This window comes from Dermacentor albipictus, chromosome 3 (assembly GCF_038994185.2).
Source record: "Dermacentor albipictus isolate Rhodes 1998 colony chromosome 3, USDA_Dalb.pri_finalv2, whole genome shotgun sequence".
In the NCBI taxonomy this organism is placed as follows: Eukaryota; Metazoa; Arthropoda; class Arachnida; order Ixodida; family Ixodidae; genus Dermacentor; species Dermacentor albipictus.
Genome location: NC_091823.1, coordinates 130,190,560 through 130,208,733, shown reverse-complemented (window position 1 = coordinate 130,208,733; position 18,174 = coordinate 130,190,560). Strand labels below are relative to the sequence as shown.

The following is an 18,174-nucleotide window of genomic DNA, read 5'->3' as shown; positions in this document are numbered from 1 at the left end:
TATGGGGCGATCCCGGAAATAGTGTTGTCTAAAAATGTGGGCGGATTATAAAGTATAAACCGCCATGCAAGCGATATTGCGCGCAGCGACAAGCGACGCGATGGAGATGATTGTCACGTTCAGTCGTCACCTATAAGTTGTACCCCACGCGAGCGACGAATTCGAGCGACCTCTCCCCGGTGTTACCGGTATGAGGGCAGCAAATACGCGTCGTAACTGGCGTGACGTGTGGTTTGTCAATTTAAGTTGATGTGTTTTACTATAAAAAGCTGCGCAAAATATTTCTGAAGGTCTTTTAGTAGGTTCTTATCCTTGCATGTATAAAAATTCAATCGTTTGCTCGTTCTGTGCGACAATCGGTAGTACTTGAGTGATGTACTACATCCAGTTCCAGCTTCGCTCTATTGGCTAGTCGCATAGCACTTCCGGACGACAAACAACGAATTCTATATTCGAAGGCGCTGTATCGTAGCCTTCGTCGCGCGGCTCGATGTTTTTCTTCTCACGCTTTTGTTCCGCCAATGACGAGAGCGGCCCTTCGTCGCGTGGTAATCGTGCGACCAGTGTCAGCAGCGATGACACCCAAGGGAGCTTTACTCGTAGCCGCTCGCCATCAGCCCCCGCAGGAGCAATGATTCACGTCACACACACTGATACCGCGGGCTGACCTCAGCAACCGACGCTTCTGAAGAGCGTAGCCCTCCCCATCTCACGCCCCCTTTCGCCCCCCCCCCCTTTTCAGAAGCGCAGGTGAGATCGCCCACGCGGTGGCGGATGCCGTGGCCGCCGGCAACTCAGCGCATGCGCAGGTGGTTTCCACTCCACTCCTCCTCCACGTTCCTCCTCACGCGCTCCTCTTTCAGCTCCTCTTTCAGACCAGGTGTGCGCGTTGAAACGCGTCGGCACGCGCCGCGCTTACTTGACGTCGCGTCGCGCGCGGCGGAGGAAGCGGGCGCGCACCCAAAGGATGCAGGAGTTGCCGCGCGTTTCGTCGCGGCGATTCAAGGCAGCCCAGCCTACGCGTAACGGTCACCCTAAGCAATGTGCTAACGATGATAATAACACGCAATAAGTTTTAACTGAAAATTTGTTTTTATATCTTAAAAATGATATTGCAGCACTCCTATAGTGGTTCAGTCAGCTCAGCTGTCAGTATTGTGACCTCGGTGAAACCTACAGCAGCGCCTGCATAGCATCACTCGTGTGCTCTGTGCCTCTTGCGTTCTGCACGCTGTGTCAGGTCCCGTACTTCAGCGATGAACATTTCGTTAAATAATGCACCCGTCACGGCTGAACACTTCAGCGGCTGTCATCACAAAATACCAAAACCCGCGCGGAACTCCGATCACAACGCACACAGCTTGCCCAGCGCGCCGCGCGAGGAATCGTTCCGGAAGTCACGTTGGTTCGCCGTCGTCACGTGAGGCGCATCGGGTGGGTGACGCGAACGGCAGCTTCCGGTGCGGGCGCAACAAACCTAGCAGTGCAAGGTCTCCGCGCCGCCGCGCGTCAACATGCGATGCAGCCTTCGCGCCTGATGCCGTACGCGTTCAGACGCGGCGCTGCGTGTGCGGCCGCGCACCAGCGCGTACGTCTGGTACGCCGCCGAGGCACGCCGGCGCTCAACGTAGTAACAGGCGCTCTACAATGTGAGCAGTTTGCGTGGCTTTGGGTCTCTGGGTACGTGCCGGTCTTCGATGAACTCCTTGGACGCCAACTTCGATATGTGCCAGTACGCATGGGCCACTCATCAATGAACCTATCTGATGCCAACTTGGGTCACTGGTTGTGTGTCACTGCATGGGTATTTGCCGCTCTTTAATGAAAAAAAAAATTAATTTTGAATTTATACGGTGATGACACAACCGAACTTGCGTCCTATATATTCATGCCATCTTGTCCTAATATCAGTTTACAAACACGCCACGCGTGAAATTCGCGGTCTACCGCTAGATGGCGCAGTGAGTCAAGACGGAAACGCGATAGAGTAATCCGGCTGCATGTGAAGCGTCTCTACGGTGGCAGTAAGGCGTGCCTCCACGTTGATTCAGTAGGCGATACGCGAAATCACGTGAGCAGGCTTTCCAGTTAAAGGTCAGTTGCGCTTTCTGAAAGCTTGGATGGTGCGGGGACACAAGCCGCAGGAATAATGTCACCGGCCAACACGCCGAAACAATATTTTCGATTGTAGCACGAAGCCCGCCTTCTTGCCTAGGCAAGACAAGGTGTGTGGAGCAGCGCACTTGAAGAATTTCGCATATCCCCTATTCTATTGGCTTCATTCGCCGACATTCATCGTGGGATTTGTGTTCTGTCAGAATTTTTTTATTTCGGCCGTCATTGTTTTTTCTCAAAGCTTGTTTGAAATAGCAACAATCTTAAAGCTGAAGGGTTACAGTTACAATTTTGTAGCTTGGCGATAAACAATGATATAAATTCTATGGCTTGCACCTATTGAGACATCTAATGCGGACAAAATTTATGTATTATACGCAGCTGTGATATGTACAACCAATTTTTGAGTTGAACTTTTACAAAACTCTTGTATGCAATGCAACAATTTCCTCTAAGTTATAACCTTATGTATCACTTTTAACCGTTTTATATCTTTTAACAGACGCAGTTCTACTAACTGCAATGTATGTTCTGGGGTGTAAAATCTGGGTGTTTTGACTTATCAATTTCCGACAATTTTTTCCCGGCTTTGGAGCGGAATGAAGCTCTTGCTTCTACAGTCTCTAGAATTTATATTTCGGTCTTAAGTGCAACAAATTGCATCCATATATCGTTTGAGTGGTTTCTCTATTACGAACATTCCTGCTGTTTAACATATTATTTAGACTGGAAAATTGAAGTTGGCCCCGAGAGAAAGAGCGGACAGTGTCCTATGCCACGTTCTTCAAGATGGTTGGATAACTGCCGAGCAACATTTTCGTCTAGTGGTGTTTATAGACAGCTAACAACAACGCGTTGCCTACATATACGATCCGGTCCGCCCACGCTTCGAGTGAACAGGCAGTGCACACACCTTCGTTGACTTCGCATTTCCGATAAACGCGCAGTCATCTTCGCTGTATAACGGCCCTGTGGACACATCGTCCAGCTAATCGGCTATGCAGAGGAGTGAAGGCGGCGTTCCGTTGCTGGAATGAGCGCTAGAAACCGTCGCTTAATGGCGCTTCCACTGAGCGACTGCGTGCAGATTGTTACGATATCTGTCGGAGGCGGAGAAGACAGCAAACGTTCAGCTAAAGCATGGAGTTTCCTACAAAAATTACTAGAGGGAACTATGGCGCTGCAGTCGTTGTCGTATACCATGGGAATGATGGGAAGTACATGGATTTGTCTGATCTTCGTGCTTATGGATTCAGGCGTTCTTGTGGCTGTGTATTTTACGCTATATAAATCTTATTGTCGTATATTTCAGCGCAATCTATATTCTTCGAAGTGCAGAAGACGCCGGGAACGCGTACAATTGCTATTAATTGCAACGATTGAGCTTGTCTATGTGCCCAAATCGAAACGCACCAAGCGTCTCAAAGCACTGGCATGCCCGCGATATATTCATAAGTGCGTTTCATTCGCTTGTCGATACATGCATCCGTGGCTTAATAGTTTCAATATCAGGCTTCTATACTAGAGTCCCTGTGTTCTAATCCTGCCGTCGGGCAATTTTAATTATGTATATTTAATTATTTATTACGCAATAAACTGTTGAAAATGACGAGTTTACAAAGTCACAAAGCCGTTTGAAGCCAAAAAGGACGAAGTTTAGGCAAATCCATGTACTTCCCATAATTCCCATGCTGGGACAATCGCTCCCATTGTAGCTCACGTAGTCACTAGCGCCAGAGTTCCCTCTAGTAATTTTGTAGGAAACTCTATGAGCTAAAGCTCTCTAGTACGAAACAGTGTGCTGCATCAAAAGTGCCGCGTCAACACTCACGAGGGTGTCCACCTCGCTGCGCTCCTTGAAGCCGACGCTACTGAAGGAGGGCCGGCGTGAGATGCCTCCGCCGGGCTTGACCGCTGTCAGAGCGCCCCGCCCATCGCTGGCCTGGGGGCCGGCGTCGACCGACGGGCCCTGGACTTCGGTCTTCGAGTCGCTGGTCTTTCGGGGGCTGCGGCCGCCCGGGTCCGCTTTCGCCAAGAGGTACGCCCGGTTGTCCATCGCCGCTGTTCGTCTGATGCTCTTCTTCTTCTGCTTCTTCTCCTCGTGCGGCGCGTTCTATCTGCCTTCTGCAAGCGAACTAGGTATCGTAATGGCCACGAAGGCAGCGAAGTGTAGCGGAATGTTCTCAGTACCGTGTCGGCAATGCGACAATGACCCTAGCCAAAGAAACTATAACAACAAAATAAATCATATTCAAATAGCTATACAGCCGACAGAAACTATATACGCTCACATCTGCCGTTCCACCAAAACACGCCGCAAGGCCAACAGTCATGTTCGCATCTCACGCCTCTATATATGTTCGCATCTCACGCCTCTATACGCGTGGCATGGAAACACCTTTTCTGGCGGCCATAAGCTCCATCACAACTTTTTTTTTTTTTCGAAGGTTGCCCTGTCGCATAAAACATCCCTCAAAGCGTGCGTTTTTCGTGCCGCGCGTCATTATTCCTCCACTTGTTGTCAAGATCGGTTCCCGACTATAACTTTCACACTAACGGGTACAGCGCGAAAAACACAAGGACGGCAAAATGAGCGGACATCACAAGCACTGACTCGCTACTGAAGTTTATTGAAAATCACAGAATTGGGGAAGGGGGGGGGGGGTGAGGTTCAACCTTACATACATTCTAGAAACTGGCTCTTGAACACCTGGTTCATGAAGATAAACATAGGCAATCAAGTGGTCTTACATTGTATAGGAAACGCTTAGCAAACCGGCAACGCGACCGCAATGTAGCTGCTTTGCAGCGACAACTGTTAAGAGGACGTTCTACAGCGGAGCTGTCCTAGGCGATAGTTTCGAGCGTTTCATGATGTGCGTAGGCAAAAACGATGACGGCGTCTATAGAGATAAAATAGCTTAAGCATAAGGCAAAATCACATCAGCGTATGTGTCCCATGCAGCTGCGTTTGAGGCCAGATGTGTCAAAACCGGTGATGGATGATGGTTTCGTGCGTTGCGATCTACTTTACAACAGCATGGCCGCAAGTTAAACCCTATGCTTTACCGACGACGGGCGAGAGCCTTGCCGTGGGATGTGCTGACGCATGCGCCGTAGAGACTGGCGACGGAATCGTCGCCACCATACACATCCATGTCGGAACGTCAAAGAGGTACCCTGAAGACTTTACGATCGACACATTTGGGTGGATCCTCCTGGTGGACGCCAATCTGATCATCATTGTGGCTGACTTTAACGTCGATGTGTCTCGTCCTGACGGCAAGTGGTCCCCGGTGTTTGTCATGGAATGATTCGGCCTTCAACGTTACACCACGACGCGCCATCGGTCGTGCTTAAACCTAACGTTCGCTAAGAACATCTCCAGTGTCGTCACAGATACCATGGCCGTCTATCATAGCGACCATAAAGCCATAATTACTGTGATCATGAGATAAATGAAATACAAGTAAACATAACAACGTGCGTATTTGTGTTATATTGTTCCGTTGTTTTATTTTGTTTTATTTATAGTTATATACAGATCCGCTTGTCGACAACCTTCACAGCGTGAAATCTCCCTGAATGTTTTGATTCGGTCGACTCTGCTTTCGCTTTTCGAATACATGTAAAATGCAGAAATCATTTTACGATGCAATTCGTTTAACGATTTGAATTAAGGTTGTTGAATTCTACAGAGAAAGTTATATTCTGAGGAATACAAAAGCGGAAATGGTAACCAGGACCAAGAAATTTCTGCGAAAATTCCCGCAAACTGGTGTCTGTTTATAAAATTGAAGCACCCAGTTTACAAATCCATAACTCTGCACCAAAACAGATCATCGAAGTTTTGTAAACTAAATCGGTTAAAGCATCTAAAATAGACAAATTTTATATTTATATTTGAGCCTCACCTGAAATTTTTGTAATATTTACGAGGGTTTTCGAAAAGTCCTACTCAAAAGGTCTTGGTTTAATTAAGATCGGTGTACGATTCATCAATAATATGCGCTTTAGATTTAAGGTGCGGTTTGCAGAATTGCGAGAGCGTGTGTTTGAGTTGATTTGTGATTTCACTTTTCTCGGTTGTACATTGAATGCTTGATTTTTTTTTTTGCCGTTTTACGAATACGACCGCTAATTCAGTCACAAGCCTAACACCCTCTACCACGTGCTATTGAAGTGCGATCGAAATACCGACATCCCCACTAATGCCCACCCCTAAATCGAAGCAGTGGGGGAAACTGCTAGCTCGCGAGCCTCAACCCTGATGAGCAGCGTCAGCTGGTGAACAGAGCAAGGCAGGGGGCCAAGTCACACGACTTGCTGGACTGTGGAGACCACCCGTAAGGAAGCAACCAAACTTCGTCTTCTCTTAAAAGGAAGCTTTAGCTCGGGTGCTTCTATCTAAATACGTGTAAATGGAAAGTTCATTTTTCTCGGCAACCACTTCACCAAATTTGACGAGGTTTGTTGCATTTAAAAGAAAATGTTAAAATATAATGACTGTTTGTTTCGAATTCTTTATTTAGGTCGTCAGTATAAATTGGCAGATATCGCAAATTTTCAGCAAACGAAACTATCCAGTTTACAACTCTGTGACTCAGCAATGAAAGGTGATATCAGGGTTCTGTGACTTGCATCTAATAATACATCTAAAGCGGACGAAATTGGTGTGTTACAAATTAATCTGAAAAAAAGTTTAATAATATGAAAATGCAGCTTTCGCAGAACCTTTGTACAAAACGTAACAAATTCAAGTAAGATATAAATTCACATATAGAATTTGTCCACTTTGAATTGTCTATTGGATGCCGTTTACAGAACAGCGATGTCTGTTCTTGATACTGGGCTAATAATTTGTAAACTTTGTGCTTCTACTTTTTCCAAACTTTCACATTTCTGAAAGTTCTTTGAACAAAATTCAAGCCCTAAATCGAAATTCTGCTTCCAATAGTGACTAGAATTTAACTTTCTCTCTCAAATTAAACAAATTTCATTTAAATCGGTTCAGGGTTTATCTCAGAAAAGCGTTCATGTATTTTAACGTGCCGCGCCAGAGTTGGGCCCGAGCTAAAGCTTCGTCTTAATGAAGTTCAATAATGATCATCATCCAAAATGTTTCCTTTAAATGGCCCCTCACCAGGCCCCACAGCAAATTTTGGTTATACGCTGGAAGTTGTTACGTGTCCCTTAGGGAGCGTCCTGCCCTCAAAAATTTTTCCAATCGGCTCATTATTAGTCGAGATATAAATATGTCAATACCGCGAACCCATGATTTCAGGAGGCGAGCTCCCCTGCCAGAACAGACGCTCTCTCCACTCGTCCCGTCTAGCCTCCGCAAGCGAAATTCCTTCCCTGCGTTCTCCCATACCACACTTCGAGGATCGCGTGGCGCAGACATCATGGGCGCCGCCGTCACCTTTTTTTTTTCTCCTCGCTCTTTCTTTCCTTTTCTTTTTTTTTTTTAGGCGCGGCGCACTTCCGCTGGCGTCTTCGCGCTCGAGTTGTCATTGTCTGGTTTCGCGCAGCGCACGATTTTTCGCGCTGTGCACGAGGATGCCTGATTAGCGGTATAAGTCAGTGATACACGAATACTGAGGGAAACACAAACGGATCACAGATCATGATTCCGCGCTGCAACACCGTTGAAAATGGCATAGTTTCGGTGTATGCGCGCGCGACTGCACGACGTGGGAACAAGCAGAGGAAGCGGAAGTACATCTCTCTTGCTTCGGTGCGAACTAAAACAAAAAACACGCGGACATTCTGTTTGTGTGTTTTATTAGTTATCTAAACTTTAATTCGTCTATTCAAGCAACAGATTGCAGAAATAAGATATGTTGCCTTGAATAATTCTCGAGGTCACATGTAATAAATAGCAGAGAACAAATTGACAGTATATTTATTGATTTTTCTAAGGCTTATGACCGTGTCGTACACTGCCAATTAAATGACCAGTTAAAGCTCATCGGCATTAATTCGACAGTAACAGCATGGATAGAAGCTTACCTATCAAACCCCGCACAATATGTCCTGATAAATAATAGTGAATCAGAGAACCTCGAAGTGGTTTCCGGTGTACCACAGGGATCCGTGCTTGGACCACTATTATTCCTTATATATATTAACGGTATCAGCTCTTGTGTCGATGATGGGGTGAAAATCCGTCTTTTCGCTGACGATTGCGTGATTTGCACAGTTGTGCGGGGACCAGATGATCAACTGAAACTGAACATGTCGTTAAATAACATTGCTCTGTGGTGCGAGAAGTGGGGCATGAAAATAATTGTATCGAAAACTAAATGTATGAGTGTCAGTCATAAAAATCGCTACTGAAGTTTAACTACACATTAAATGGGTTCGAGCTCAAACAGACAGACACCGTTAAATATCTAGGACTAACATCATCATCATCATCATCATCAGCCTGGTTACGCCCACTGCAGGGCAAAGGCCTCTCCCATATTTCTCCAACAACCCCGGTCATGTACTAATTGTGGCCATGCCGTCCCTGCAAACTTCTTAATCTCATCTGCCCACCAAACTTTCTGCCGCCCCCTGCTACGCTTCCCTTCCCTTGGAATCCAGTCCGTAACGCTTAATGACCATCGGATATCTTCCCTCCTCATTACATGTTCTGCCCATGCCCAATTCTTTTTCTTGATTTCAACTATGATGTCATTAACTCGCGTTTGTTCCCTCACCCAATCTGCACTTTCCTTATCCCTTAACGTTACACCTATCATTCTTCTTTCCATAGCTCCTTGCGTCGTCCTCAATTTGAGTAGAACCCTTTTCGTAAGCCTCCAGGTTTCTGCCCCGTAGGTGAGCACTGGTAAGACACAGCTATTACACCCTTTTCTCTTGAGGGATAATGGCAACCTGCTGTTCATGATCTTAGAATGCCTGCCAAACGCACCCCAGCCCATTCTTATTCTTCTGATTATTTCCGTCTCATGATCTGGATCCGCAGTCACTACCTGCCCTAAGTAGATGTATTCCCTTACGAATTCCAGTTCCTCGCTGCCTATTGTAAATTGTTGTTCTCTTCCGAGACTGTTAAACATTACTTTAGTTTTCTGCAGATTAATTTTTAGACCCACTCTTCTGCTTTGCCTCTCGAGGTCAGTGAGCATGCATTGCAGTTGGTCCCCTGAGTTACTAAGCAAGGCAATATCATCAGCGAATCGCAAGTTACTAAGGTATTCTCCATTAACCTTTATCCCCATTTCTTCCCAATCCAGGTCTCTGAATACCTCCTGTAAACACGCTGTGAATAGCATTGGAGAGATCGTATCTCCCTGCCTGACGCCTTTCTTTATTGGGATTTTGTTGCTTTCTTTATGGAGGAATACGGTGGCTGTGGAGCCACTATAGATATCTTTCAGTATTTTGACATACGGCTCGTCTACACCCTGATTCCGTAATGCCTCCATGACTGCTGAGGTTTCGACAGAATCAAATGCTTTCTCGTAATCAGTGAAAGCTATATATAAGGGTTCGTTATATTCCGCACATTTCTCTATAACCTGATTGATAGTGTGAATATGGTCTATTGTTGAGTAGCCTTTACGGAATCCTGCCTGGTCCTTTGGTTGACAGAAGTCTAAGGTGTTCCTGATTCTATTTGCGATTACCTTAGTAAATACTTTGTAGGCAACAGACAGAAAGCTGATCGGTCTATAATTTTTCAAGTCTTTGGCGTCCCCTTTCTTATGGATTAGGTTTGCGTTTTTCCAAGATTCCGGTACGCTCGACGTTATGAGGCATTGCGTATACAGGGTGGCCAGTTTCTCTAGAACAATCTGCCCACCATCCTTCAACAAATCTGCTGTTACCTGATCCTCCCCAGCTGCCTTCCCCCTTTGCATATCTCCCAAGGCTTTCTTTACTTCTTCCGGCGTTACCTGTGGGATTTGGAATTCCTCTAAACTATTTTCTCTTCCATTATCGTCGTGGGTGCCACTGGTACTGTATAAATCTCTATAGAACTCCTCAGCCAACTATCTCATCCATATTAGTAATGATATTGCCGGCTTTGTCTCTTAACGCATACATCTGATTCCTAGGACTGGGACTAACACATACGCGTAATTGTAAATGGGATGTGCGCATTAATAATACTTGTGCAAAAGCGTTTAAAACCCTATGATTTTTACGACGGAGATTAGCCATGACACCTGCTGAAGTAATGTTGAACGCCTACAAAACCTTAGTCTGACCCATCTTAGAGTATGGTAGCATAGTATGGAACCCTCTCATCAACACTACTTAGCAAATAGACTGGAAATGGCGCAAAATAGAGCATTACGATTTATATACTCAAAGTATTCTCGGTACGAAAGCGTCAGTGCATTTAGAAAGCAAGCAGGCATTGCCAAACTTTCCAGTCGGCGTCGCGTTAAGTTCCTTTCATGCTGTATCATGGGTCTGTGAATATCAACAAAGATTAGTACCTGCAGCTACCACATCGCCACACTAAACGAATAAATCACGATAAGCACATCAGACCATACGCCACCCGTTGCAATACATTTAAGTTCTCTTTTTTTACGTCGTCCGTCAAGTTATGGAATTCTTCGCCACGGGATGTTGTTGACAGCGATTGTGTGTCCAGCTTTGTAACCAAATTAGAATCTCTTTTTTTTTTTCATCCTCTGCCATAACGCGGAAGTTGTATGTGCTCTTTTGAAACTTGGCCAGAATGATGTGTTGCGGCACAGTACACTGATGTGCAAATGTCCTGTATATAGCGATCAAAACTGTGAATACCCCTGTAACCCACCCCTGTATGGGCCTGCCAAGGCCTACAGTATTGCTAAATAAATAAATAAATAAATAAATAAATAAATAAATAAATTACGAGCGACGTCCCAGCGCAAATGCGTGTATGTAGGCGCACTATATACGTGAACGTCATTATCCGGCTTGTAGCGCGGGCGGCCGCGAGGAGAAGGAAAAACGCCGTTCGGTTTGAAATTTCAGATCATTCCGCGACGCGTAGCGATGTAATACTTTGCAGGCACGATTGCTATCGCGCATTGTATGCTCTGCGCTTGTCAGCTCAAAATGACCAGACCTAGCGAAAGACCCTTTCAGAATTGATGGCATAAATTAATAATTTATTCATTCAGTCACTAGATTTTTACTTTTGAATGCGTATGCATTCCTGTGCCTACCCAACAAGGAAAGCTGTCAGTCACGAAAGACGAATCACTATAAAGAAATTTTTGTAAGAGAAGGATTACACTCAGAATCTCCTGTGGGAATTATCTAAATGATGCGACAGAATTTGCTACTAATGACCTGCTGTTTCGTCGTCGTATGATACCGTGTTTGGTATAATTGCGAGAAACTGAGACTAGCATGGAGACGACGAATAAGAGGCGAGTAGCAGCAATGTTCACTCATGCTACAGTTAACTCCCAGATGATGTGATAGCGGGATGAAATGACGAAAGAGATTTTGTAGATGAAGCAAAAGCATGTATATTTATTATTTAGGACTTTCAAGTGCCTCCAATCCTCCCCCCCCCCCTCCTAAAAAGAAGATTTTCCCGATGTTTCGTAACGAACTCGGCTCCTTCGCTCCTTCTTCAGGGGAGATGACGATGGAGGTGTCGAGGCGCAACTTTTAAGCTGTTCAACTACAAACAATTGCAAACAATCACAAACAATCCAAAGCATTTATTATGTGCACTGTGAATTGTTTGGTGCTTGCTTGCTTTGCTTTGCTTGCTTTGCTTTCGAGAGTGGCTCACAGCCACTATGGGGGATTAACCGAGAATCAGGTGATTAATTAAAAATGATTATATGATCCAGCCTTAAAAGAAACACCACTGAGAAATTTTGAATAGCTGAAAGAAAGAAATAATGATTAATAATCTAGCAAGGAAATAGTCCTGATTCCATTATATATCTCACAACAGCTGCACCAACGTCGCTATGATAATGTCCCAGAGAAGAGGCTCCGAAAGAAAACCGGGAATCGTTATGTTCAATCCCGCATCATGAAATTTTCATTCTAAATTATGTTCTCTTGATGATAAAAAACGATGAAACGACCAGAAGAAGTGTTCCCTTGTTTCCTCCTCATCCTACAAGAAGGCGCAAGACCGGATCGATGTAGATTATAGTTTAACATGAGTATTCGACTTCGGAATTTGGTAAATAGGAGTTCAATTGTGGCAGAAATTTTTGCTACAAGGGAATAGGGGGTGTCGGTGATCAGTTAAATTTGTTAATGATAGGTGTCAAGAGACTTGCATGTCTGCCCGTCTCCTGAACGTAGCAGCAGTTATGAAAGCTGATACAGGAAGTATGGGGAGAATTGGTCCAGTAAGGGCAGCTCTCGCCAAGCTGACTGTTAATTCATTTATGACTAATCCTTCGTTACCACGTACCCGTACCAATCTAATTATTGTTAAGTGAGAGGGCATTAAACAATGAAATGTACGTGAAATATGTGAGCCACCATTTGCACTAAGAGCTGAAGATAAAGATGAAAAAATTCGTAACTGCCACCACTTCCTAGATTGATGAGTTCACTTTTCGTAGAGCCAATGTAACCACCAAAAACTGAACTAAATATATTGGTATGTAGTCAGGAACTCTTAAAAAGAACGACCAGTCAAAATCGGAAGATAAAATTTTAATACCAAAGTTTTCTTCTGTTTGCGATGCATCTGTCGCTATTACGGCGTTTATTTTTACTTCCAATAAGAGATTTTGTGATAGCCCGTATGATATATTGTAAGAAAGGTGCTTCGCGTTGTTTGGATAGATATCGTAAAACATAATCTGGAGACTCTCTCTCTCTCGCTGCCAATACAGGGTATCTCGGATAATCGTTCATCTGAAGAACTAACAAGTGCCCTTACGGAGCATGGAACAGAAGCCAGGAAGAGGGAAAAAATAATCCAGGCTGACAAATGAAAAATGTTTTGTAATTTTTCAGATGAATCATACATATTTAAGAATTTTTGGACCGTTAATAACCAAGATATATACAAAAGAGACGGTTAACGCGCTTCTAGGCATCTATTGTTGGCAACCAACTTTGGTAAACCAGGGCACAAGCGTCAAGTTTCCCATTCCAGAAGAACAAGGGAATGTAATTTATATGCCAGTGCACCTTAATATAGAACACATCCCAACTCCAAAATAGGCTGTGGGTACATTTTATTGGCTATCACAAAAGTGTCGCTCCGCATCCCCGATGGAATTTTGCAAAGCCTTCTTATTCGAACCGCACGCACTCTTGCTTTTTTTATGTATATGTTTAATGTGCGTGCACCTACGAAGGCATTTTACCGATTACACCTGAGGTATATTTTGCAGTGGGTAGGAAAGGTTTGTATGTATTGTGTTCAATAAAGGAGAAAACTATAATTGAGCATTTTTTGACGTTAAGTGAGTGGCGAGCATTTTGTAACCAGTTTTCTATGGCGCACAGGTATGTTTGCCATCGGCTATATAGGGAGTGCATGTCATTGTCTGACGCAAAAAAAAAGCAATGTCATCTGCGTATACATATGTGCATATGCCATTATGACGAGGTATAGAGCTCAGCAATATAATAAACAATGAAAGTGAAGTGACAGCTTCGTGTGGAAACCTATACGTGGCTGTCGATGTCTGTCTAAAAAAAATCCTTTCAGATAGCAATAAATTCCCTATCAGATAGAAGCTCACGAAACCGTTTTATTTTATATTTTGTGAAATGAAGGTTTGTTAATCGTTTTAAAGAGCCTTTGTGTTCTACACTGTCATATGCTCTTGATATATCTGAAGTGACTAGAGCTGCAATTTGTTTCTGGCGTCGTGCTAGTTTTATCCGGCGTTCCATGTCCACATGAACGTGCCAAATGAAACAGCCAGATCTAAAAACAACTTGTGAAGGGCTGAATGCATCTTTGTACTCTACCATTCTCGTAAGACGAACACTAAGGATCATTTTTATTAATTTAATCAAATGAGACATTGGAGCTATTGGTTGAATACTGTCAAGCGTTGATCCGTCACCTATATTTTCAAGAACCGGAATAAGTTTATCGACTTTCTAACTGGAACATATGCATAAAAATTCAGTGAAATAGTTTACTACGTCTGACAGATAATCTGGGGACCCTTTGAACGCGATTTCTAGCATTTTTGTGGTTAGTCCATGTGCACCTGGGCCGGAATGTTGCATACCTTCCACTGCCGTAGCAAGTTTCAATATTGTGATCTCAGTAAAATCATCTGACCAGATTGGTAGCTTGGTATATGGAAATACCAACGAAGTGAACCGACTTCCTAAGCCCTTTGCGATTTATGCTAACCTCTGCGTCATTTCTTCACCAGTGAAAACCACCGTGTCAATGCCACTCGAACGCGGAGGTATTTTGCTGCTACGGAGGAAATTGAAGAGTGGAGACTTGTTTTTATTCCTTCTTGTCGCATTTCTTCTTTATCTTCAAATTGGATGATGGCGCGTTTAGACGATGCCGCTGCTTCGTGAAAGATGATCACTGGCTGAGGCGTGCTGTAGTATGTGATGGACGTAATTGTGTTGTGTCACGTTTGGTAGACCTTGTACGTAGGCGTGGTCGATGACGCTGCCTCCTCTAGGTGCGAGCCATTATCAGCCGTGATCAGCCCTACTCCGGCTATGGCTGCGTATGGCGCAGCCGCTATCTTGAGGGCGATCTGCGATTGAGACACAGTGCACCGAGCGATGATAGCCTTGTGCGCGATGTGTCTCGCTGTTTTGTTCGCGTTGAGGCGAGGAGCAGGACGAGCATCAATTCACTCACTCCTATGGGCCCTAACTTGGAAGACGATGGTCTTACGTGACGGATGGATGGATTTCCTCATCGGTTGGGCATGGAAATACTTGCGCATTTAAAAAGAAAATTAGGAAAAACGTTGACGGTGGTGAGTTTAGAGCCTGCGACCCCAGGCTCAGAAGCCGAGTGTTTTGCCCACTGGGCTAAACATCCACGCTTTCCGAATATGAATATGTCTGAACCATATGAATGCGTTGTACCGGGGGTACAAAACAAATGCCGAAAGAGTACAGTTTCTATGAGGGCTTTCTTGAAAGACGTGGGGATCGTGGGGTAAAAGCCATCTCTAGGACCACACGTAAACCCGTTTGGAGCATTGTAGACATTAGGAAAACTCCGACTTTTTGAACATTTAATGCTAAACATGCCACATCCCCGATGTGTTTCAGTTATAGCGTGATGCGCCTTCAGTTGGGGTGCTTTTTTTACCGACCGAAATGCCACCGAACTCTGAGGGCTCATGCGCTTCGCGTCGCGTAGCACAGACAGATAACCAATCAATGAGTTCATAAGGTTGCTAAGGAAAGACTAGGGGTTATATGGGTATCATCATGGTTGATAATGGTTCGACGTGGATGGATGAGATACGAAAGAGCGATACGGGCTTATAATGGTCGGAGCAAATCTGATAACGTTGATAAGGACCGAAAAGGGTTGATAAGGGTCGGATCAAGTCCAATAAGGTTTACAGGGAACGATAAGAGTTTATGAAGGTCGGATCATGTCCCATAAGGTTGGAGAGGACAAATCAGGGTTGATAACGATCGTATCGATTGAGATAAGGTTGATAACGACTGATAAGGATAGGTAATTGTTTATGCTGGTCGTATCAAGTATAATAAGGTTGATAATGACACCGGGCTGCGTGGAGATGAGCAAGTGGCACAATGCTTACACATACTTAGACAACTATAGTGGAGTTTCTGCGTGAGGGCTTTTTGATTACGTTAGTGTTCTTAAAGAAGCCGCATTTAAAGGGATGAAAGGAACGCCAGATGTATTTGTTGCACGAGTGAACTTTTTGTATGTCGCTTAGTTTCTGCTTTTAATTTCTAAATGTTACTATTTCTGCGCGATTCGCAAGGGCTACTTTAATTGTCTATTATTGTGTGGCTATATATATATATATATATATATATATATATATATATATATATATATATATATATATATATATATATATATATATATATATATCGTTTGCGCTTCGAGACTGTTGTTGTTGTTGTTGTTGTTGTTGTTGTTGTTGTTGTTGTTGTTGTTGTTGTTGTTGTTGTTGTTGTTGTTGTTGTTGTTGTTGTTGTTGTTGTTGTTGTTGTTGTTGTTTGAGGTACAACACACTTGATGAAATGTGGTGCAGTCGTTGCCGAGAAAAATGATTGTTCCGTTTTCATGTATAAGCAGGGGAGATAAGGCCTTCCTGTCCGGGAAAGGGCTTGCCTCAATGCACTCCTTCTCCCCGGCAAGGCAGAGAAAGCCCATCCAAGCGTCACGTCCTACCATGGTACGTATCAAAGCGCTCCCAATCACCGACGCTCAAAGCAAAACGCTCCTTGCAACGTACCCTCCACCCAAACCCTTCAAAAAAAGAAAAAAAGTGGCTCAACAAACATGAACATTTTTGTTTAGGGATCGAGCGCAACGTGTTTGCGGTATAGATGGAAGCATACGTGAAATCATTTGGTTGTAAAAATTGCTGTATATTCGATAGTGCATGGAGTATAGTGCGAAATACCGCCAGCATTCATGAACAGTCGATGAAGTCGTTACGTCGTGACCATATCTGCCGCCGTATTACCATGTACCGCGCTATACCACGGAAGCTCCCCTGTAGGTATAGTGATAAAAGCGACTTACTACTTTTCTCTTCCTGGTGTAACAAACAAATGGAACACACTGCCCCTGCAATGCCGGACAGCACCGGTTCGCACTATATCCTGCATTGCTTAAGTGTATACAGACACATGGAACACGTTTTTTTGCAGGTGGCTCCGTTATGCAGACCCCTTCCGTGACAGCTTTCACCACCATTTGCACCTGGAATCAGCAGCATTTCGAATCACGAAGACTCGGAATTTCGAGAACACTCCGAGTTTATCAGTGCAGGAGGCTGTCCGCTACACATGTAGCAAAAGTCTATGTAACAAAAGTTCAACGAACTGTTGTGCGATTCTCGTGAATATGTTGTGAGTACTCTGCAGGGGCCCTTGCAGCTGACGAGAAACGGTATGGAACAAGCGCTTAGCGCACTGGTTTATGATAAAAGTGCAAAGCACTGACATCGATAACATGGTGAAGCGTTGCGCTTGAAGTTTCTCGCACGGTGTTCCAATACTATACGTGAATCCGACAAACGCGGACGCGACATACGCGGGTGCGTGAAAATTTCTGGCACCCTTGCAAGACTTAACATGCCGTGTAGGGCCTCCAATGGCATCGCATAGGCGACACTGCGCACCCCGTAAAGAGCCACGCCAGTAACATGACATCTCCTTCAAGTTTGATGACTAATATTCATTTGCACGTTTTATTGATTTAACCAATAGTCTTAGATGGTTTAAGATAAAAGTCATGCGCTGTGAACGTCATGTTTCGTGATATTTGTTTGCGGGCTGCCACTCCTAAAAACGATCAGAGGAATAGTCAGTCAAGAACGTAAGACCCGGTTGGAGCAAGTTTTAAAAATAAAATTTTTGGTGGGCATATTCGCATAATCCCCGAATAACTCGCCAGACCTTTCGATACAGCTCTTCTTCTAGAGTATAACATACGAAAACCACGATATGATTACGAGGCACACCGTAGTGCCTCGGAAATAATTTTGACCGCCTGAAGTTCTTTGACGTGCACCCAATGCACGAAACACAGGCGTTTTTTACACTTCGTCCCCATCGAACTTCTGCTGCCGCATCCGGGATTTGATACCACGACCTCACGCTTAGCAGTGCAACGCCGAAGCCACTACTTCACCGTGGCGAGTTTGAGCAACTTAGGTAGTACAACAGCATAGCATCTACCTAGGATATACGGCTTGCATAAACATATACATATAGCATATAGCATATAACATATAGCATATAACATATAACATATAGCATACGTATACCTAAATATTTGCGGAACGTCACGACAACGCCGACGGCGATGCCATCGGCGGCGACGACGGCACATACAGTACTCGCCTGGAGTGTCCATATAATTACTATCGCAATAATATCACCCCACTT

General features: G+C 44.5%; 1 protein-coding gene and 1 long non-coding RNA gene across 3 annotated transcripts in view; one reads left to right on the top strand and one right to left on the bottom strand.

The window, feature by feature from the left end:
* The window catches only part of LOC135912838 (uncharacterized transporter YutK-like), a 48,301-nt gene extending 44,103 nt beyond the window's left edge, over positions 1–4,198 (bottom strand). The window contains exon 1 of the mRNA XM_070536056.1: positions 3,947–4,198. Within this exon, the coding sequence (XP_070392157.1) occupies positions 3,947–4,171 (225 nt within the window). The 5' untranslated portion in view covers positions 4,172–4,198. The remainder of the gene's footprint in view (positions 1–3,946) is intronic.
* LOC135912839 (uncharacterized) overlaps positions 1–17,148 on the top strand; it is a 53,475-nt gene extending 36,327 nt beyond the window's left edge. The window contains exons 1-3 of one of the 2 annotated variants that reach the window (XR_010567799.1): positions 4,015–4,153; positions 16,352–16,451; positions 16,933–17,148. This is a non-coding gene — a long non-coding RNA (uncharacterized lncRNA). Of the gene's footprint in view, positions 1–4,014; positions 4,154–16,351; positions 16,452–16,932 lie in introns of those variants that run through there. The other variant, XR_011512911.1, reaches the window with a different exon arrangement.
* Positions 17,149–18,174: the final 1,026 nt, after the last annotated feature.